General features: G+C 37.5%; 1 protein-coding gene across 11 annotated transcripts in view; it reads left to right on the forward strand.

Moving 5' to 3' along the window:
- The window catches only part of TCF12 (transcription factor 12), a 168532-nt gene that overhangs the window by 58129 nt on the left and 86169 nt on the right, over positions 1 to 24234 (forward strand). For 10 of the 11 annotated variants that reach the window (XM_030496888.1, XM_030496886.1, XM_030496892.1 and 7 more), the window contains one exon: positions 2260 to 2362. The exons of the other annotated variant lie outside the window; for it this stretch is intronic. In XM_030496888.1, coding sequence (XP_030352748.1) covers positions 2260 to 2362 — 103 coding nt within the window. The remainder of the gene's footprint in view (positions 1 to 2259; positions 2363 to 24234) is intronic. 11 annotated transcript variants of the gene reach the window in all.

Raw genomic sequence — 24234 nt, forward strand, 5'->3', positions numbered from 1 at the left:
ACTTCTTGAAGCATTTTTCAGGTAGAGGTAGTTGATTCATCTAGTGGTGTAGAAATGTAATTTTGATGCTGTGGTAATTAGATGCAAGGGCATTTTAGGAAACTGAGAGGGTATATGAAAAGAACGTGATATATGAAAAGAACATGATGTAAAGGATTATTTGAAGGAATTCTCACAGTAGAAGGGAGAACATTCTTTTCTGTGTAAACTACCCATCCAGTTCTCCAATTCCTCAAATGTTGGGGGGGAATATGTAGTATTAACTTGGAGAGGAGCATTACTAATCTTGTGTGTTAGGGAGGTTGTATTGTATGACGTACAACCATGGATGAAATTAGTCTTACTCTTGTTACATTTTCAGTAGTTTTATTATGTGTAAATAAAGATCTCTTAAAGATGTCAGTTTCTGGGGCTCATCTAGGCACCACTTCTGAATGTCTGAGATAAGGATTCTCTTTTATCGTCAATAGTATCCTTTCCAGCTTTTTTACTTAAAAAACCCCAAACTGTAGTTGAAGTATTGTCTTAGGGAAAAAGGTTTTTAAAACCCCCACAATACAAGCAGAGAGCCAAATAGGAAACTACCTACTTAAGAGCTTTATTTTTTTGGTCCTCTGTTTGAAAATTTGGTGGTGTTTTGTTTTTTTTTTTTTTCCTTCATTCAGAAGCTTTGATTTCATTTTTTGTTTAATTTCAGCATAAAAATAAACCACATGTGGTGACCTTAGCTAGGAGCCACTCCATTTCCTCGGCAGCTGCTGCTACATGCTGCTTGTCTGACAGACGGGGCTAGGTCATGGTTACCAGAGGACACCCTTGTGGTCATAACCAAGTTGTAAATGTCACTAAGATTGTTTCTGAATGCCTATCACATGTGTATCACTGATTCTGAAGTAGATAAAGTCAGCCGAAGATTCATATGGGAGTTGGGACTCCCAGAAGATTACTTTTAAAGCCAAATAGCAGCAAGAGTTGTGACATGCATCCATAAGCAGCAGTAGTGATTTGACAGTTATTTAGCCCTCAGTTACTAGCCCTTTGGTAGAACTGACAGCACGCCTGCAAAGATAGTGAGGCCTGTTTCAGCCCCATTAATGTTGTCTTGAATGTGAGCCCGCGGTCTGCAAAAATGATAAATGTTCAGTGATTGATGATTTTATAGTCCCAGGGCACTTGGGATGGTTTCTGGTAGCTGTGAACAATTTCTAGCCCCCTCCCCTTTAATTGGACCTGAGCTTTAGGTTTCTCTCTGTAAGACTTAGAGAAATTAGTAAGAGGGAATTGTAAGATAAGGCTTACAAAACGTTTTTCAAAACTGGCTACAAAGGAGGTGCCATTTTGAGTGTCAGGTCTGTCATGTTTTGGTACAGAGTAAGTCATTCAGTGCATATCTGATCAGTCTGAATGGCAAATTCCATATTCATACCTTTATATGGAAAAGCTGAAAGCATTTTGAAATGAACAAAAGAATTTAAAGTAATTTGGTTAATTAAATAACATGTGCCTCCTAGGGCTTCTGTGGTTTCTGTCTCTATGCCTTTGGCACAAGCTTTCAATAAGCCAGTGTTTCCGGACTGCGAAAGGGTTGCTTCAACCCTGCTAAGTTAGCTATACAAATGCTAGAAAAGTGCAAAACAGTTTTTCAGTTTGAGTGCTTGTTTGCAAATCGGGTGACAATGTTGTTTATTTAATCACTGTTTGGAAATAAACCTTTTGTCAGTGAGCTGTGCTGTTTAGTAACGTGATAGGGTCAAAATGCCTATTAATCTGTAACATTAATAGCAGGCTGCAAGGGGAAATGAATTTCTTCTTCTCATTTGCACTAACATTTTTTCCTAATGTCAGGAAAATCCTTTCTCTTCCTGACCTTTTTACTGTGGGAGAAACCTTGGGAGGTGGGGGGAAAACACTTGTGAGTTCTCCAGACTAATTTTATTCTCTCTGTGGTGAGCAACTTATCACTAAGAGGATTCAAATATCAACATATCTCAGCATTACTCAATTTCTAGGGATATTGTCCACGAAGACACAGCTTATTAAGAAATTATGTGGTTTCTTTTTGATGGGGCAGAAAGGAAAGAGGGGGAGAAGGTAAAATATGGGCAGGGAGTAATTTCTGTGAGATAGACCCAAAAGCCAACTTTTGTGATTAATGACCAATTGTGACTCCACACATTTAATTAGGAAAGTGTCATTACACTCAATTAGCAGGGCTGCCAAATAATCTGTTTAATACTCTGGTCTGTTTTTTTTCTCTAGGGTTTTGCAGACAGTCCTCATTACAGTGATCACTTGAATGACAGTCGATTAGGGCCCCATGAAGGATTGTCCCCGACACCTTTCATGAACTCAAATCTGATGGGTAAGTAGGTAATTCTTTACGAGTATCCCCTCAAAGCCTCTTTGGTCAGAAAGAGACATTTTTCATTCCTTGTCTAGGCCTGACATGTCAAGCATCTGGAAGTTGCTCTGTTTCTCATAGCAAGTCTGACTGTCCTATAGAAATCTTTTTATGTTGGGCAAATTCCTCATAAAGGCATTGGACAGGACTTTTTAGAAGAAGGAATGATCTAGATTTTCTCAGGTCGATCTAGAAAGCTGATATATTTTTATTTGATTTTTACATTTCTTGTGTGAATTCTAAATTATTTTAAGAATTTCCCTTAACTTTTGCTGAGAAGACATCTATAGAAATTTTTAATTTGAACATTAAAAAAGAAAAAGTATTTCCGTGGTTTTTTTTTTTTTTTTTTTTTTTTTTTTTTCCTAATGCAATCAATTCCTGAACTACCTACCAATTTAGGCTTTTCTTCAGTTGATGATTTGGGGTCTTGCCTCTTATTTTTAGTTCTCTAATTTCTTTGATATTTGTTGTATTAGGAACATTGTCACTTCTAACAAATAAATGCAAACTCCTTTTTTGCGAGGCAAATGTTGTTACTGCTTCCAGGCCTGTGGGTGTCCAACGTTTTCTATTTTTGAAACTGGAAAAACAAGTAAAATGTTTATTACATTGTGGGTTTAGGTATTGAAAGCTTTTTCTTCATTGCTTGCACTTTTGTGTTACCTGAAACATGTTAGTGTATTGATGGCATTGTTTGAAACCCTTCTCCTATTCGAGTTTACAGCATAAAAGTGTTGGTTTTAAAATATTTGTTGCTTGGCAGTACATGGCCTTGGCACAATTTTTTTCTCTTGAATCTTAAACTTAGGGATAACTCTGAATGTTTGTTCTGAATTTGTACATTTGGCATTGTTTCACTTACATATTCTGCGTCTTGTAGACATGACCTATTTTGTGATCGCAGTATTGTCCTTTTAAGACATAGCCATGGTAATCTAAGTGGATTACCTAAATCCAAATCCTGGTGGTCTGCAATTTCTTTTGGAAATCTTTTTACTTTGCTCAGTCTTTGTTTACTACTTTATTTTCTCTGAAATAGAGGAGACAAAGCACAGCTATTGCTGAAATCAGAATTTTGTTTAAACCTTCATATATGAACCTGAAACTATGTAAATTTAAAATCAAGGTCGCTGTAGTCTTTGTTTAGAGTACATGTCAATTGGTCAATGATACTTATATTTGAAGACAGTAAAGCTAAAATGTAGTTTCCCTTAGTTATTTTGATAAAGCAGAGTAGAGCTTCCCCCTAATATGGTTTCAGATATTTTGTCATCTTTTTAAATACAGCAGACTAAAAAGACAAGTTCCTTTAATTGCTTCTCCAGTGTTTTGATCAGTAGCTAGTACAGAATGGCTCTAGGCTTTGTAGTTGACACTGACTTTATTTTACAAAAATACATAGTAAAGTTTGTTTATTTATTTACTTTAAATTTGTATTACCAAAGGTAAACTATTTGTTCATGCTTTTATTTAGAGCCATCCAATTTCTAAACAATACATGCCTTTAAATGCCTGAAGAAACTGTATCATCTTAGTTTTTGAGTTTTATTGAAGAGATGGCTAGGTGATTCCATTAGACATAATAAATTACATCATTAATACAGATTTGAGAAGAAGCCTTCATTGAGGTTGTTTTGTAGAGAGAACTAATGGCTTGCAAGATGTGTGTCAGTTACTTACCCAAAACAGTTGTGAGCTGAAATAGCTTTGTAATGCTTTATTGCTAAACAGTTCTTATGGATTTTATTTTGTTGGAGCAGTAGTACTTCATTTCCCTCTATATGGAGCAAGGAATTCTATAAAGCTTTCAGTGTATATCTGTAAGAAATGTACACCTCAGAACTCTGGAAGTATGCTTTGAAAAATATTCCACCTGTGGGTTTTGGCTTGTCATAACAAATTTTATTCATTTTACTTATGTAACAGTAAAGGATGCAGCTTTGTATATCGTACTTTTACATCAGGAATTTTTGCAGTGTATCCAAAGTTGATGCTGAAAGCTTGAAGAGAATAATGATAAAAGCTACATAGGAACATTGAGTAGTAGTTTTCTATGTAGTACCTCTGTGTTTATATCTGCTATTGAAAAGAAAAATGAGATTTCTTAAGTTTCTTAAACTGTGTAATATTTTTTTGTCTAATATCAAATTGCAGACACATTCCTATAAACAGGATGAAAACATCCATTTTATTAGCTACTGTAGATGATTTTTAGTGCATCGATTGATTAGTCTGTGATGTTAAAAGGAGATGGAGGCTAAGAACATGAACTTGATGAGCTTATAGGCAGTATCTCACTAGGCTAATAGGAGTGATGGAGCATCTGGGGTTGCATGCTGAAGATCTAAGAAACACATTCCCTCTCAACATTTTATCATGACTGAAATATATCTCTGAAATAGTTAAAAACTATTAAAAAAAAAAAAAGAAAGAGAGAAACAACATATTTCACCATTGCTGTCAACACTTAAGTGCACCATTAAAAGAAAAAATTGTGTGTCAAGGGGATGTTGTTATTTTGTGTATTATGTTCAGCCGTAAGCATATTTGCCTGAAGAGATAGCGTATTATAAAGTGCCACTGTCTTTCATGATGGAGCTCTCAAACATTTTAATGATCTTGTACATTGCAAAAGAGGGAAATTTTGTCTAACAAGAGTTGATAATGATTCAATAATGAACAATTTGCCACAGAAAGATGCATTTCCATATTCATTTAGATATTTTTTGAAGTGTTTTGCAGAGGAAGTAAAGCTATTATGTTGGATTGGTTAGTGTTCTTCACTAATGAATTCCAGAATTATCCTGTTGATTTGTTAGTATAAAAAAAGAAGGGCCGTTGCTTGTATTTTAAGTAAAACCACTGAATCCTCTTGGCACCAGCATAGTCTGTTGGTATCCATAGAGATATGTAGAAAATCAGGCTAAGATATATTGGTGGTATTGTAGCTCCATTTAGACTGGATAATCTTTGCTTATTCAACACTTTCTGTTTTAATTACATTCTAGAAAACTATTCACAAGGATATGAGATTCTTTTCTCTGTAATTATGCTGCCTTTTAGTATGCTGCTGTTGCAAGTAGAGGTCAGTTTTTGCTAGGACCCTTCAAGTATGTGGTATTGTATCTTCTGTTGTACTGTTCTCTGGACTTTATTCTACTGAGCTTTTCTACTTCTGCTTACCAGGAAGAAACCAGATCATTCTTGAATATAGCTTAAACAGTTTTTTGTTGGTCTGTCTTGCAAATTTGAAGTGGGTGAGTTCATTTCGTTTGAGTATCTGTCTTTCCACAAGAGGTAGAAAGGATAAAGGCAAAACTTTTGTGCTCCATGTTTGTCTGTGTACTACACAGTTCCACAGGCTTGTACATGGTAAAAAGTCATTAAACATTTTAGTCAATAGTGAGTGAAAAGATGGTGGTTGAATATAAGCTTGCCATGTTAAAATTAGTCCCTTGAAGTAGAGAGAGAAATCATTCTTCCAAGTTTTCTTTAAAGTATACTTCCTTGTTTTATGATTATTTCTTTTGCTAGTTGCTTTACAGTTTAATTCGGTTAAATTTTAGAGCTCTAGGTGTGTCTGAGCTAGCCACAGGGTTTAAAGACTTGTAAACCAAGATAACTGGGAACTGTTGTCATAGGAAATTATGAATGTACAGGAATCAAGGATTTTAGATCATTTGCATCTTCCTGACTGCACCTACTCATTGTAGAAGACCCGTTGCAGGGTCATAATTACTAGCTTATTTCCTGTCATCTGTGGACATTGTAACACTCACCTCTGTTAGCGTCCTAGCGAGGTGGTGACTGTTCCTAACAAACTTAACTCTGCGCTAGGTTTGGCCATGGTATTTTCTTAGGGCCAGCATTAAGTATATGGAGGACCTGACAATGCAGTGAAGTCAAGACATGTCAGTCAATATTGTTAGAGTAATTAGAGCTATAAATTATTCAGATTATTAATTGAAATATAGTTTCTTATACTCCATTTATTGTGTGAATATAAAAGGTAAGTCTGAAATAAAAATGTGAAAGAAGCAAAGTACTCCCTAGTGAAAGCAAAAAGTAATACGTTTTGGGGTTTTTGCAGTCTGGCTCCCTTGAATGTCGATTGTATTTGATGGGCTTAAATCACTCGGGTGGTTTGTCATCAGGCTTCACAAAGCAGGGGTTTCAAGTAAATTACATATACGTACACCATTTATTTTACCCTTGATTAGTATTTAACTGTCTTGTACCAGTGTTAACAGGTAGTTAATAGGTATGTGCTGGGTAGAAACTGCCACATGGAGCGAAGGGCAGCAGGAGCAGAGAGGTGCTTGGTGGGTTGAAGCCAAATTCCATGAATTGTCTTTCAAGTTACTGTGAAACTGAAGACTCATTTTGTGGATTAATCATGTAAATGAGTGATCAATATCTGGATTGGGGATGCTTTCTGATTTTAGAGTTACTGTTCACTTAACTGACGCGATTGCTGTGTTGCGTCAGTTTCTAAGGATGGCTGTGCTTCTGCCAGTGTGTCTTTCAAACTAGTGACACTGCTATGTCTAATTTTTGTTGTAAAATCTGTTGTTTGACTGGTAAGTTAAGTGTCCCAGTGGTAAGTATTTTTAAAGATGAACATTAGAGGCATTTTTTGAAGCAACATGGTAAATAGCTGAAACTTCAGTAAGCTTTCCAGTATTGATGTTGTTCTTGAACAGGTGATGTAAGCCTTTTAAACCTTAATTTGGAAAGGTTATCCTTGGTGAAAGGGGAGACTTAACTGATCTTCAGGAAAACTGCTTGTTTTCTTTCTCAGTAGCTCTTCAGTAAAAGAATTTGAAAATTGGAGAGAGAGAGAGAGCTTATTATCAAATGGCTTTATGATGGTGAAAGCAATAGAAGGAAGGAAGCAAAGGTAAATATTAAAATGGCAAATGTTAAGAATGATGCCATTATAGTGTTTGCTAGGAATGTTGTTTTAATTACCTTTAGGAAAGGAGAGGACAGATGTGAGTAGTGTGTTGGCAGGCCTTATACTTGTCCAAAATAATAGTTACATTTCCTTGAATTGACTTCTGTAGTCATTACCAATCTTCACACATGGAATAAAATAGACATCGCAACGGAAATGATCTCCAGAGATATGGGTAATGGCAAGATTGATCTGAAATAATTTGTGCACAGTTACATCGGGATTGACTTAGAGATATACTTTGTATCCTTCATAGAAATCATTAGGAAAAAAAGAGGAAAATCTTAAAAGGAGACAATAACAAAATAGAGGCTCAACAAAGATTATACCAAGTGCTTCAGTTCATCTCATTTTACAGGAGTAGGGCAGTAAGTTTAAAGAAAATTGTAAAAGAGAGCTAATAAGCTTCACATAATTACCTGTCAAATGTTATTGTAGGCTAAGAGTTCAGAAAAACTTCGTAAAAAAGGCACAAGTTAAAATCATGCACAGTTACAGTACTGAAGGGTACTGGTCTGCTCTAAGACACGGGTCCACCACAAGCCATAGATTGTAAACTTACCATGCTGGAAAAGTTCCTTGAAATTCACTTTACGGTAGCTTTTCAGTATGCAGTTACAGTAATGCAGTTTCACAGCGTTATGTTTACATTTTAGCAAATCATTTATTGTTCTGATTATTAAAGCTAAAAATACCAAGATGCCAACTCATCTCTATGTAATACATCATGGCTGTGTTTCCCAAAGTGTTGCCATTGCTTCACCCCAGTAAAGCTGCATGCGTTTTTGCTTCAGATAGGTGTATGGTTTTTTTAAATTACTTTTTTCCCAGTAGTTGCATATAATGAACTTGGCAAATGAAAGATTTATATTTACATCTCCTAAGAATGTTTGTTCTCCTTTTGGCACTGTGCTTAATTGCTTGATTGACCCTTTGTATACGATATTATAGATCAGCTAACAGCCTAATGTGAATTTTATAGTGTTTTGGTCTATATAATGAAAATTTCAAACTCGGAGAATAGTTTTAAGCTAAATTTCAATGGTTCTTCCTCTCTTCTAGATAATTATATATATATCCTGTGTTTTATATATGAATATATAAAATCACCATAAATTGCAGGTGTGTTCCCCCCATTCTCTCTCTCCCCCTCTGCCCCGTTTTGTTTGTTTGTTTTAAATTCTAGCAATCCTTCTGTTGTTCTGGGGACATCTGCCTGTGTCCCAGCTCTGGCGTGGCCTGTTGGGCAGAGGCAGGCTCTTCTTGTCAGCCCTACCTGTAAAACCTTGAAAACCTTGGGCCTGGCTTACTGGTTACTGTGCCGATCTGCAGGCTGAAGCATGCTAGTTACGATGTTTTGTATCTCTTAGTACGGTTTCAGATTTATCTTCTCTTTTATTCCCCCCCCCCCCCCCCCGGTATTACATTAAATAAATTCCACTCACACCAAAGAATTGCTCTCATCTGCTCTTCATTTTCCTTTTGTGAAAGCTAATGGTTTTCTGGGAAATTAAATTACACAGTCATTTAGTGAAAGTGCTAAGTGCAGGGCATTTTTACCCTTGGGTTTGTGCTCACAAGAGTGTGTGTTAAGCTTAGTTTTCCCTTCTGTTTACAGTAATATTTCAATCAAATAGCTTTCCTAACATTTCTTTAAATACAGTAATACCTCAAGGCTTTCCGCAGATGTAGCGGGGTCTCGCATCCCCGGTAACGCTGTGCTGTAGCAGGTGTCCGCCTGCGCTCGCTTCCCCCGGAGAGGCTGATCCTCCTCCTGCCAGCAGCTGTGGCGGAGGGGCCGGCAGCTCCACTCCCTCCTCCGGCGGTGCTCAGGTGTGGGGCTGCAGGTAGGAGCAGCTGCCTGCCCCGGCGGGTGAGGAGCAGGGCGAGCAGGTGCCCGGCGCTTGCCTCCCCTCCCTGCGTGAGCCTGACAAGCGACTGCTGCGGCAGTTCAGCCTGAGCGAGCACTGGTAACATTGTGCAAGATTACGAGATTGTTATGGTCTCCAAATCAGCACAGGAGTCGTTTTCAGACTTAGTCTGCAGTGCTGAGGTTCAAGGGGAAAAAACCAGAAAGGTTCTCTTTCTGGCAAGTAGGAAAGTGAAGAAATCTGTCCTTGAAAAGCCATCAAACTGTACGATTTAACACTGTATGAGGAAGAGCAGGTGGTACCTTTTCACTGGATACTACTAGTGCCACAGGCACCTTCATAGGACACAGCATGGCCCAGAGGCAGAACTTGCAGTTTGGTGCCCCTCGAGCAGCGGTGGTGTTGGCACTGCGTGCTGATGGGAGAGGAAGTGGGACCTTGTGTGAGTTGTGTTGGAGGAAATCGAAGTGTTGCCTTCTTCCAAAAGGCCTCACGCTTAAGCCCAGAATTTCTGTCATACTGAGTACTTCGGAATTGCCAGTGTGGGAATTTAAACATGCCAGTCTATGGATTTTAAACTTTGAAATATTTTGGTTCTAATAAAATTTGTTCTGCAAAGCTTGGGTTTTAGTTAATGCAGTCTGTATTTATTCCCCTTTTCAGAGGCAATCTGATGATATTTTTAAGTCTTGCATTTCCTCTTTGTTATAACATGTCAGTTTAGCTGCTGTAGGGTATGTTTATCTGTTACAAGGCTCATCAGTGCATGAAATGCTGAAAGGGCATATTTCTCTCCTGTGGTTCCTGCCATCCCTGGGCACTTGTAGATGTGTTCCAGTGGATGGGATCAGCTGGGTGAAGCTGTAGGATTTTAAATTTCAGTCTGTCTGAAGGCGCCAAGCTCCTTTCCAGGGAGAGGGGAGGAGGGGGTGACTCTTTCCGATACTGGTGATGTAACTTCCCCATGAGGCAGTTGCTTAGGGATCTACATAATAACTATTATCCTGTTCAAATAGGAGACTGTAGAAAGCTCACTGGTGATTAAAAGATAATTTTGTAATTTTTCATGGCTTGTCTTTGTTTTGCAATAAAGATGTTTGCTTATCACCAGGTGCATAAAAATCATTTACTTAATCTCTATTTCATTCCATTAATTTTTTTTTCATTCTTGCATGCGTGTAGCTGTAGCCTGTGAGTCTCTAGCAGTCCAGCTTTTAATAAATGTAGCAGCCTGTATCCAGTGATTAAATTCTGAACTGATCAACCAAAATGATGTAACTAGGCTGCTCGAGCCAAAACAAGTGGCTTTTGTGATTTGGGGCATTACAGTATTTGCATTAATATGATTTGAAGTTGTTAATAGTTTTCTTGAGAATGGGGTTTAGTGAGTCAAATGTTTGTTGCTGCTGGAAACATGACTTTGTTTAGGTACACAGACACCTCAGAGGGAAAAGCAAACCGGATGAAATGGAATGAGCAAGCTTATAAAAGATGTAATTTTATTTTTTAGGTGCACGAACGTATTGGACTTCTAATACTATTGGTTTTGTGAGTTGCCTGAGTGGCCTCTGCATTTTCCCTAGAGTTGTAAGCTGCTGCAGGTGTGCAGTGCTTCAGTTATGTAGTGGGTTAATGGAACAAGTATCACCAAAAGAAAACAAATTTTTCAAGTTTGATTTTGAAAATCATGTCTGGACACTTTCACTTCAGCCCAGTGTTGCACCACAGTTTTGTTTCTGAAAAGCGGGTGAAAGATTTTTTGAGTAACAGCAATTTGCAGGAGACCAGAGACACTGCAGCTCGTGCTGTTAGGCGATGGTAGTATCTTGCTTTACGTGCGAGCTTTCCTTGGTTGCTGTGTCTTTACGCTTTTCCGAAGGCGAGCAGCACGGTGGCTTTCAGCTGGGTGTGCAGCCTCTGTCACTCTAACGCATGTTTGTATATTGGGAAGTCAGCTGAAAATTCTGGGGAGTTATTTCTTAGGCATCCAGATAGAGGGTCACTTCGAAAAATGGAAACCTTGCCATCCTTACGTGTGGAAGCTTCACCAGGATGGCATTTGGTGGAGGGAGGGTGCTGCTTGATTGGGGAGGATGTTTTTGGAAGATGCTTACAGGGGTCCCCCATCTGAAGATGAGTTGATACATCATTTTATGTAATATTATGTTATGTACAGGATTAAAGAAACTGACAGTATTTGGGATTACAGCTACCAACTCCTTTAAAGAAAGCACTAGCCTTCAGTGATGAAATAAAAAAGGTTCATTGGAATGGGAAAGAATCACAGCAGTTAGTATTGAAATAAATTCAGACTGATTTTACAGTTTCTCCTGAAACTGCTGAGGTCTAGCATAAGCCTTAAAGGTGGTTGGGAACCAAGTGCACTAAAATATGCAATGTGTAAATGTATAATATGTAAATTCAAATTGGGAGTGTAGAGGCTGTGTGCAAACCCAGTACTATCTTCACAATAACTGTTACGAAATTTTAGTTTACTTCCCAATGTAACAGGGACCTCTAAAATAAGCCTGGCACTTGTGGCACAAATGCACTACAAATAAGGCATCTTGCAATTTCTTCCTCTTATACAATGGGACATAGAAAGCAGAAGTCTTGAGAGTAACGTTGTGACTTGTTAACAGTCCTTTAAGCTTCAAGGTTGATCCCTTTGGTCTGCATTGAATGCTTAAGTGCATGACTGCATCAGAAATAAATTTGTATCATGTTTAAAAAGAAGTTCTGCAGAGATAGGGAAGAGTGTACTTGCACACTCTTTATGAGAGTACTGCAGTTTTAAGTGTTTTCTGCATTGTAGGAGCAAAGTGAAGTTCTGACTTACGATTTCGCTGTGATAAATAATGCTTCTGTTTCTGACTGGATTCATTTCTTTCCTATGACATCCTTTATTTGTTTCACATACTGCTAGTCCATTACAAGCTGTCACCTCAGATTTGATTTAATTTATATATTTATTTGGAGTCTGAAAGTATTTTCCAACTTCAAGTACAGGCTGATTAACCTGCTTGAATAGAGATTTACAGAAAATAATTCCTTACAGAACCATATTTCTTAAATAGTCCATACCTATCTTAAAAGTTGCATTGCCTTATGAAATACTGTAGAGAATCTTCTGATCATCACCCTAACTTCAAATGAGTTTTCAGAATCTCATATATGTGTTATTCTACAGAAAGCATTTAGCACACCTTAATGTTCTACCTATCAGTCAAAAAAAGAGAATTTTTGTTTGCATATTTACAAGGTTTTCCTTTCATTTTAGAGGAGATTTTGTTTCCATGTAAATGTGTTGCATTATTATACAGCTTCAAGTATGAAAGATACTGAAAATGGCAAGATCGGAAACCGAACTCTTGCTTATTTTCTGGGTTACAATTCTGTCTTACTTTGTACTCAGTCAAAGGAAATGTCATCCTTTCACCTGACGTGAATTAAATCTACTCAATGATAGTTGAGGTGATTTTTATTTCTTTTTTTTCAGCAGTGCTATGTTCTGTGGCAAAAGATCTGTTAATATATTTTACCATCACTGAAACAATTTTTCTTTACATCTTCTGGGGTTGATATGCTTAAGCTTAAGATAAATGTCACGAGCATTGCTAGTATTTAAAATATTACTTCATAAATAACAAAGCTGAGAAATTCTCATGCCGTTTATTTTTAGGTGTCTGAACCTATCACTTTTCTGGGTACATTGGGCTGAGCTATGAGAGCACAATCTGAAGTCTGCTGTTCATGTAATGCTCAGTTTACCTTGCACTGCTCGTTGTTCCTGCCCAGCATACTGGGGGCTTGGGGGTTATTTTGTTTTGTTTGATTACTGAGAGTGGAGGGAGGAGGAGCGATGATTGGCTTGTCTTTCTGGTGCTTGGCTGCATTTCCTTTAATTTTTTTGTTCACTGCTTTTATTCATCAATGACAATTTATAAACAGTGCATGTTTCACGATGATTTCAGCCTTGAGTGCCAAACAACTGTATGATTTTGTTCCTTTGTTTGACAGCTATCTGGCACTACACCCTGTGCACAATTACAATGAATTTTTTTTGTCCAGTATATGTGTATATTCTTTATTTCATTTACATTTTTGCTATTACTTTAGAAATGTATCTTCCTAGAAAATGGTTCAAAAGGTACTTGGTAAAAATTACCCAACAACTTCATAAAGCTGTTAAAATGAATCAAGTGTAAACCTGTTCCTTCAGTTTTTTGGAGCGGGGGTAAAGGCAGAGGGGCCGGAAAAGAAATACTGCTGGTTTTCATTGATTAAGTGGCACAGTTGCAAACTACGAAAAGGAATATGGATTGCTAGCAGAAGGAAAAAGCCCATGTGTTTCTCCAGTTCGTAACCATTTTTTGTAGGATAGTTTGCTTACGTATACGGAATTAACAGTGGGCTTTCAGTAATATATTTAGAACAGAGTAAAGATAAAGAACAACTTGTAAATGTAGAGGATTTTCCATATGATGTATCTCATTTTGCCTACATAGAGGAAAATTTGGATCACAAATGCCTGAACTCAAGATACTGACTTTAGCTGGCTCTTTTGTGCTTGGTTGACATTCTGCAGTATGAAGGAGGCAAGCTTCCCTGTTGATTGTACTCCTCTGAGCTGCTGGTTTGTGTGCCTCCCTCTCTTCCCCCAGCACAGGCACAGCTTGGTCTCATGATAGAGACATAGTGCAAATGCCAGTAAACCGATGTGAAATAAAACACCAAATTGAAAGGCAGTGATTCATTGGGAGAAAATGTTATCCAGGCCCCAGCAACTTTTTTTCCTCTTCTAACTTGTGCTCTAAAGCATCGTTATTTCCTTGATAACCAATTTCAGCACCGCTATTGAACTGAAAGCTATGTTTTTAAAGTTGCCACTGCCCTTCTATCCAATCTTTCCTGTTTTCTTGACGGTACTTTTATGTTGCTTTCTTGTTTTAGTGTAACACAATTATATGTCATTGGTCCAATTTATTTCCTTAAAAAATGCCAAAACATCAGAGGCAGAAAATAATGTAAACTTAAATTTATATTAAAGTCACCAACAAAATCACCTGTTCTCAAATCTTTAGGGTATAGTTTTAGTGTAGTTTTACTGTATGGTTAAACTTGTATTTTTATCCCTTGAATGCACCCATCTGGATCAATACACTGTTCCACCTGGGCACTTCCATCAGGCTTGCACACAGCTGCATGTCAGGATTTTTCTTGTCTTTACCAGGCTTGACTGTCTTCCTTGGTCAGTTGACTTTTTTGACTGTTTTAAGAAGGGCCATTTTTTGTGGTTTTGTGCAGGTATGTTGTTTTTTGTAGATAGGTTTTCTCCTTGTTTCCTTCATCTTAAATATAAAGAAAGTAAAGTTTTTAATCTGATTATGCTCTGTTATTTACAGTATGGTAGTTCCTTTGGCTGTAACACCTGGCTGTTGAAATGTAGAGCATAACATCATTCTTCACATTTGCTGTGTTGTTATTCTTGGTTCTTTACCCGTGTACCTGTTACTGGTCAGTGCTATTTGTGGAATACCATGGTAGATGAGTCTTTCTCTGGTTCAGTGTGGATCTTTTTGCTTGTATGTGAGACATCTGCACATTCAAAACCAGGCTCTTCCAAGTGGTCTTTGAGTGCAGATTGTGAACAGGGGTGCTGTGTAGTACAGTAAGTATTCTCTTTCACAGCACAGATTGCTGTGCACTAGATTTGGAAGATCGAAACTGTTTGTTCTCATATTGCAATGGAGGTGTAGTAATGCATTCTCTGATGTTCTGTTAGAAGAGATAGAAGTTATAGTGCACGGAGAAGAGGATAATAAAAGCCATTATAGGAAAGTATGTTTTAAACTGGAAAAAGAATCATTTATTGATGGCCAGCTTGTAAACAAACCTGCAAGGCTGTAGCTTAGTTACGTTGGAGGAAGGAATATGAGCCAGATGTTAAAACACCCTTCGGTTACTTCTGAAAGAGTGAGTTTGAATGCAAAATTGTAAAATTTGCTTATTTCTGTGTTAGGTCAACAGCATGGGTTCAGACATGCTGAAGGGGAACATCATAGTTTTCCACTGCAGGAAGCAAAATAACATACACATTTTTAGTGTCCAGTGTTTTGTTATTTAAAACGTGTCCTTCTTACTGAAGCTTCTGGGATGTGCATGGATGTTTTTCAGGACGCTCGATCCCTTGTAGCGTGTACCATGCTGCTCAAGGCAAGAATCTGTAGATGTCACAGTCATCTTGCCACACATGATGAATTACTTTGCCTAGAGATTTTCTGCCCGCACAGCCGCCGGGGTGGCTCTTGTCTCCCTAAGGATGTTCTGTTCGACTAGCCATCTGAGCTTACCCTGCTGTGACCAGTTTAGAAAGTACTAACTCCAAACTTTCTCACATTTTATTTCTACTTGTAAATAACGTGGGGGTCATATTGTAAAAATACCAATGTAGAGGACACTGTTGACCAAAATAAGAAATTAGGCACAAAAAGGACTAGTTTGGCTTAAAAAATACTATCGCTTTAAATTTCTTCAATTTGAAGGTTGGTTTTTTTTTTTTGGTGTGTGTTTGTTTTTAATTTGTTACAAGAATCATGTCAAGTGATTGTAACTGCAGGATGCTGTCCAAAATGTGTTTTTCTTTTTGTGTCTCTCTTTGGATACATTTTTTGGTTGCATTGGTCTGTAAGACAGGATTAATGGCAGCTGATAATAAAACCTGAAGTTTCAAGATACTGAGTAATATCTGGTCAACTGTCTCAGGGGTCCATAAATATGCTCTGGGGAGCCTACAGAGAGCATTTAAAAAATATATCTTGATGTTTTTAAGATTTAATGCAAATCATGCTTTTTAAATAGTTTAAAATTTGTAGCAGGTAAACTTAAATTTATATCTGGCTGTTCAGTTTTCACATTCAGTGGTCTAAAAACATATGCACTGACCATTTTGTTGTGGCAAGATGCATATCTCCCTATTTTTGCAAATGTATAGAAGTAGTACATCAACAGACATAGGAAGTGTCAAACTACAGCAAGTAAATTTTATTTTGAGGTTTCTTTTTGTGCTGTTTTTCCTTCCTAATTACTTACATTCTTACCCTTCCTGGCTTCTTGTTTTTGACTGTCTTTTTGACAAAATGTATTCCTGCGTTCTCCCCTTCCCGTGTGATCACTGCAGTCCCTAACTCCCTTTGTAGCCTGTTCAAGGTCTGTTGTTGTGAGGAGGAGGTGGCCCTTTGCCTTCTCTACTCCCTCCCCCTGAGAAAATCCACCTGTTCTTCTCGAGCAGACATTTGCAGTGATTTAAGAAGGGGGTGGCAGTGTAGCTGCAAATTATTAGATGGCCATATTTCATCTTTTGCATTTGTACACAGAACCACCTTTTCTAACTTAGGCTGCGTTTCTCCTTTCTGTCCTGTTGACCCTTTTCAAATATTTGCTTAAATAAGCATTGGTGAGAGAGCTGCTCATCTATATTCTGTTTTGGAAGACAAATCTAAAAAATGTTCCACCGACTTCCCTTCTTCCCCCGAGGATGTTGATTTTCTTTCTTTCTTTTTTTCTTTTTTTTAAGAATATATCCATCTTGCAGAAAATATTTTCATTATCAAGAACAGCTTTTAAATATAAAAGAGCTCCAAGTAGTATAGGCATTCTTTTTGTCATAACGTAACGTTAAGATCCAACTCAGTAAGTACTGTAAAACAAACCCCAAAATATTGCTTATATCTTAAAAAACAAACAAATAAACAAATACCCCTTAGCCTCAGTGGAACTCCAGCTCTTCTTTGCAATGAGACTTCTACTGATAAAAGATAAATTCTTGGTTCTTTTCATGATATTTTTTTTTTTTTTTCCCCTCCTCTCCAAAAATTCTGGTTTTGTTAGCTTTTTTTTTTTTTTTTTTTTTTTACATTTGCAACTTTGACAGCTACTGGAAATTCTTGAATATATGCAGTCTGTGTCACATTGAAAACACTATATTGGAATGAAAATGTTGATTAATACCTGGAAGTATAGCTTGATTAGTTATAAAAATGCTTATTTTGAAGTCAAAGCCAGTTATGCCTGCCCACGGTTTAATACTCCTTTTTATAATGAATCCAGCTGTGAAACCTGAATGGAAATCAACCAGCTTGATGCTAACAGCTGATCATAAGGAATCCAGTTAGACAAAATGCAAAATGAATAGTTTTTATTGACCCTGGGTAAAGCTGAGTAACGTCAGTAGAGGTGATTTAGATAAGAGAGACCAGTTAAGCTGTAGCTCGTATCTAAACTTTAAAGCATTCAATTTAGCTGGGTTTGTATGCTTCTGTAGTAGTTAAAGAATGTTCTTAGTAGCATTACAGATTTTCTTTGGATTTGAATGCTTAAAAGAATTGCATTTACTAAGAGAACTATATCCCTAATTTTAGCTATGTATATTTTCAGTTTGCAGTTTTATTTGTTGAATGAATTTTCTAAAGCTTTTTTCAGCATAGACCAAATGTGTGTCTTCTGCTTGCTAGGGCACCATTTGCATTAACTACATCTCATTTAACCATTTCTACTCCAGAAATCACAAAATCCTTTCAGTCTTAGCTATCAACTGCCATAAGTTCCAACACATTTTTACCTCTGTTTATTGTGAATAACAATTCTGCTATATTTGTAATACTGGTAGTGCTTCTTGCAGAAATCATTTCAGGTTAACCTTGTAACTGGTTACCATTGCACTGGCAAGATGAGGTTTTCTGGTGGTTTGTTTTATAACTGTTTTGATCATTATCTTCTGGCTCCCTTTTTCCAAACTGTAGAATTTTTAATGAGTTAATAAATAAAAGCTGCTACTTGCAAGATAAATTTTACTAATTTATACACTATGTGTGAATTAAATATAATGTTTTGTTGACAACTTTGCTTCTGTATGTTTTAGGGGAAAGAGTCATGGTCTTACGAGACTCTTATTAAAGTCCTTTGCTGCAGGAAATGCTTCAGGAGTTATGTATTGTTTTGCTTATGGATTAAAATTTGTGTTACTGTTGTCATGACTCCTTCACTGATTTACACAAACGGATTAAAGTCTGTTACTGTTCTCTTGATGTCCTATTGCCTATAAAATCTATATAACAATTGGATCCCTGATACTGTGCCACTTTCAAAAAAATTTTCAGTAGTTCATTAAATTTGTCTCTTCATTTCATTCTGTCTTTGTTGAAATCCCCTTGCTTGCAAGCTGTGTCACCTTTTTGCCATCTTGGAATACCCTATCTTTTGAAGTTTCTCTGATAAATCTTACCCTTTTGTGCTTTAGTTGCCATATGTTGAGCTCAACCCTCACTTTCTATGTTGTAGCTTTTTTAGATACAATTACATCACAAGCAAGCAAAACTGCACTGCTTTCCCAGCTTAGTCAATGAGAAGAGAGGCTCTAAACCGGGAAGAGAGGACTGAACCAGAAGAGGTTTAATGTCTGGGGCATGCATCCTAATAGAGATACATGTGTCCTGGGCTTCCCTCATGTAACGCTTTAGCACAGGGAAGGCAGGTGAGGTGCTCAGGCTGGCCTGGACAGTTGGGCTAACTGTCTCCTTCTTCTCCCTCTTGCTTAATGTTTCCAGGTATGGATAAGGTTTGCTGAGGTTTTTTTTTTCATTTTGGATGACATTCTTTGTCAAACTCCTCCCAGCTCTTTCCATTGTGAATGTCACCAGCTGTTAATTTTTTACCTCTTAAGAGATGTCAAGTCTGTAGCGTAGTCATCAGCTTGCCTTGTGTTGCATATGAAGTATGACGAATATTAGTACTTGATTCATTCTATGACATTTTTAATTCCTGTTCAAGAGCTTTGAAAATAAAAGAAGCTGAATGTAATCTAAAAAACCTGATCCTATTAAGGAAGATGTTCTGGTTTTAACACTGTAGGTTCCCCAGATACTACAGTAATTAGCATTCTGTGAGTGCCCAGAATAGAACTGGTCGTCAGGCTCTTAATTTAATGATTTATTGATTAATGATTTTTGTATTCTAGTGAGGGAGAACACTTCCTCATCTGCTGCTGGTCAACGTAATTCTGCAAAAGGATGTGAATATTCCTTTGATATTACTCATGTTTGTTCTTTTAACTCTTTTGTGTTCCTTTAACACCAAGTCTGCACCCTCTTTATCATGTCGATTTTTTGGATTACAGAACACAGACTTGGCCCTGTGAAAAGGTGTATCATACTGAGACTCGGAATTGAGAGCAAAATGCATATATTTTTGTGCATTTTTCTGAGATCTTTGAGATAGGGAAGGGAGGAAGCCACGGAAAGGAGATAGAAGGGCCTGCAGCAGTACAGGTCACCAAATGATCTGGTTTTTAACAAAAAAAAAATAGTGCTTTCTGCTTCTGACATGATTTCCCCCCACACCCCTTCTTGTATTAATGAATTAAACTGTAATCCCTTTGTGTAGCCTTCTGGATGGAAAGGGAGGAATTGTGATTAACCTAAAGCAACATGTAGTGCTATAGAATGCAGCCTAACAACTATACTCTTACTATGGCTACTGTATATATTTCTCTAAGTAGTTCTCAGCAATTTATGCCTGAAAGCAAATATAAGGTAGTTCAGTAGATGCTAGACTTGCCTGATCTAACTGTATAGTTCAGAGATGTCTGCTCTTCATATAGCTGATTTAAGAAAAAAATTAAAACTAAGCTCTCTGATACCAAATGGTGGAGTCATATGTACCTGGGCACTTACAGCATTCTAAATGTGAAAAGTGCATATTAATAGTTTTAGTCCTTGACATTCCAGTTGTGACTTATTTGACTTTTAGCCCCAAGGCACAATGTAATTTCAAGAGAAGATGCACTCCTTGTCGCATTTGTTTCCCGAGTATCTTTTTAACAGTGCAAATACTTAAAGAGTATAGTGCAATAACCTCTGGCCACGCTGTCTCCGTACCCTGATATCTGTAATGTTTATTATACTCCTAAGTCATCAATAACACAAACATAAATCAACATTTGTAATTGGCCTTTTTTAACTGTAGTCAAAAGCAGCTAGTGCCCTGATTCAAGACTTGGTGTGGTGTGATCCCATCACACTGTGTGATATTTTTATGTGCTTGCTTTAAAACTTATCTGTGATACTTGCTTTAAAAGAAATAAAATAATTTATTTCACTGAGAACATTGGCAAACATATAGTTGCGGTTTTTGTTTGTTGTTTTTTTTGTGTGGAGTTTTAATGTTTTTTTGATTGCTAGTGGTCCCGTTTGTTTCAGAATCTTGTTTAACATATCACCAAGTATAGAAGCACATTCTTCCATTGATTTTTTTTTTCTTTTTTTTCCATCTCGTTTTGTCCTTTATCCCTGCTCGCTTGCTATTGTTCAAAGGTTGCTTTGTGAAAGGTGCGAGCATCGTGCACAGTTTATATTTTGGCAAAATGAATAATGTTTCCATTGATCTGGGTCTGAGCCGACTATCCTTCCTCGGGCAGAAGTTCGTAGCTTCAGGTTGTTTCCTTCTTGCAGGCTCTGCTCAGATTGCAGCGAGGAGCCGGTGGTTCAGCTCTACCCAGCACTATTAATATGCACAACATGACCGGTTTCGGGGGAAGGTTATTAGAATGCTGGTTTGTATCCTCCAGTGAATGAAATGATGTGTGATTATGAAGTCATCAGGCATGGACCAGTAAGGCTCGAGAGAGCCTCCCCCCCAGGTCCTGGGGGTGCCATTGATTGGTGACCATGTGTTTGTGCCCGATAGACTGTGAAATGGTGTGTTGCTACACGGCTGTGTTGCACCTGCGCCCCACCGAGGTGATTGATTGGTTTGGTCATGTGGAATGTTCCCATCTGGTCTGCAGTAATGTGTTTTTTTTGTTGGGTGGTTTTTTTTTTCCTTCCTTCCTCTGCTCTCCCATTTCCCCTTCATCCGCCAGCAGCCAGCGCTGGCTGGGTCGTTAGAGCCGGCGGTTGCAAAAGGCAGCGTGAGTCTTTGCCTTGAGAACAAAGTGGGGCTGCTGCGAGTGCAGCAAGCGCTGTTTTCATTTCTGCTAAAAGATGAGATAGTCTGTGGTGTGCTCGTGAGCAGCTCTGGGACAGCTATAATTTCTTTTAAGAACTGGGGGAGGGTCAGGACCCGACAACCAAACCCCAAAACCTACGTGTTACTCTGCAGATTTCTTACTGTTCTTACAAAAGCACTCCACTATTGTAATTAGATTACCCAAGTAGCAGCGCATGTGGAAGATCTTATTTAACCTCAGAAAAGTAGTAGTTTATTTATTGAAAACTACTGATGTTGCACTTTAAATGCCAAGAAATTATTTTAGTTCCTTTAAAAAAAATTCTATAGTTACATTGGGCGGTCTTGTTTGATATTTCTTAATCTCACTCCTTTTTCATAATTGATCTATTCATTCCACTTAATGACTAATTACATATCAGAGCACATCATCAGCAGCATTCATCATTGTAGAATGTAATAATCAATGACATTTCAACAAAGGAAAAAATAAATATGCAAATAAGGACTCATTAACATTTGCATGAGCTGTTTGAATAATCACGTTGCTGACAAGGCTGTAATTAACAGAAATTGATGCTGAGTTCAGTATTTGATAGTGTGTTTTCTCAGCGTTTTATTGTTGTCACTGCGGGGGCTGGAATGAAGTTCTGCTCTACTTGTACCTTGACTTAGGCTTGATGTGATGGGTTGTGCCAGGTAGCAGAGGCTTCTGGGAGCCCTTAATTCATCTGTGACCTACACTTAATGCATAGAAGATATTTTACTTAAATTACCATGTTGTTAATGAAGGACTGTTAAATTCTCAGTAATTACACAACAACTGAAGGCAAACCTTCTCTCCAAAGTCAGGAAAACTAAAAATGATTCAGATTTTTTTTTTAATTGAGAATCTTTTACATGAGTCAGGCACTTTGAAACTACAGGATTTCTTATTTGCATTGAAAATGAGGTATTGATGCAGGGGTTTTTGGTGGTATTTTTTTTTTTTTGTTTCTTGTTAATCTGGCACAGTGTATCAGTGTCAGGAGGCTTGAGCTTTATTGTAATTGAAAATCACTTGCTAAGGAAAATGTTGTGTAATTATGAAATGTACAGTCTCTCTCTCTCTCCGTCTCCCCTCCCGCCCCCCTTTTATTATCGCAACTTTACCACCCCCACCCCAGCTTCCTCTTTTTGTCATGGATATCAACTGAAATGCACAAAACACAATAAAGCTGTTTATGTCAGTTTTTTTGGATGACTGTAAGTGCTGATTATAACAAGTTTAAGGAATTTCCTTTGTTGAGTGTGTACCCACACCATATGGCTCAACATGCAACATTAACTTGACAGGGATAATGGATTGTGGTATATGGAGACAATTTTGCCTGCAGCTTCACTATAACTCATTCTGGTTGGGGATCACAAGTTTATAATATAGGATGCAGCAAACATCCAGATGGATTTACTTTACATAAAAGAGTTGCATTTCTTTTTATTTCCTGCCTGTAATTGGAAAAAAAAGACTTTAAAAAAAAAAAAGGGAGGAAAAAGTAGTAAACAAAGAGTGGGTCTTATTCAGGGAAGAAAAATCTCAGTGAAACTATGTATGTGGCTGAACTGTTTTAGATACACTGAAACATAGGTGAGGTATTGTTACTCATACACACATACAAGATGCTTAAAATAATAAGTGGTTTAACTTTTCAAAATATTTCAGGATAGCTCCAGTTCTAGAAATACAGAATGTTCTAGGAGAGTGTGAGAAAAGCTTTTTGAAACAAATCTCTGATTTTTACTTAATGACTTTTTTTTAAATCACAAGCAAATGACCACTTAATTTGCATTCTGACGCTTTGGTAATGCTCTGATGCTACCCTGTGTTCTTTAGGGAAAAAAATAATCCTTATAAGCTTTTTGTAGTGTAAGGAAGGAAAATACTGGTGAAGTAGTTTGTTTACTTCAGCGGTTGCATTATATAATGGGAAGTGTCCCAATGTCTTAGAGTCTAACAAAAGCCAATATAAATCTAATGCCTCCTGTTGAATGATCTGTGTGCCCAAGGTAAGTCCTAATTTTACAAATACTTCTACATTGAAGAGACTTTAAGCACGCATAATCCCGTTAAGCATGTATGTAGTTGTTTGAAGGATCAGGGCCATAAATCCATATTTAGGATTTCAAATAGAGCTGCATGAGATGGCTTCAGCATTCCTGTGCACTTGTGAGTGAGTAACGCTCCACATAAAATGGGGTGCTTTACTATCTGAAAAGCAGCCATCTTTTAGATAGCAGTTTTGGAGGTTCTTCTAAAGCACAGTTTTTTGAGGCTCTGGAAATCTTGACCTTCCTATCCAAAATAGCTACCATAATTTATTTATTTTTTTCCTCCTTTGAACCACTATCACATGAATATAAATTTTTTTTTTTTTTTTTTAAATTAGCTTTTGAGGTAGGTGCCTGAGCAGGTGGAGAAGACATGGTGCATGACTGGGAAAGAGGGATACCTGTTGTGGTTATAACAGATACTGTTTGTCTGTCCAGTCTCCCTCCCACATTGCCAACTTCATAGCTGGACATCCCAGTTTAGCATCTCTGATCATTATCTGAAGTTTTGGAAAGCAAACAGCTAGAAAGAATCTGCATTTGAGAAGGGAGCAATAAAAAGGATCGCTAACTGTTGACCTATGAAGAATCTGTGTTAGCTTAGGATATAGGATTTCTTTCAGCTTTTTATGCTGCAAATTATAGTTTGAAAAGTTTCTCCAGGTTCATTCGTCTCCCCCCTGCATACCAGGCTGTATGTGTGATATCACACCCAGGTGGGAATTTACTGTGGACTTAAGGACATAGTTGCTTACATTCTTACTATGAAGTCGCCTATTTGCTACCGCCACTGCAGTTACCAAAAGGCAGTCTAAGGAAAAAACATGATATATCTTTAGCATTTTTAATAAAACTTGCTCCATATTTGAAGTAGAGGAAGAACAACATGATATCTGGTACGCTAGTCAACT

The sequence above is a fragment of the Strigops habroptila genome, chromosome 9 (genome assembly GCF_004027225.2).
Source record: "Strigops habroptila isolate Jane chromosome 9, bStrHab1.2.pri, whole genome shotgun sequence".
NCBI classification, from domain to species: domain Eukaryota; kingdom Metazoa; phylum Chordata; class Aves; order Psittaciformes; family Psittacidae; genus Strigops; species Strigops habroptila.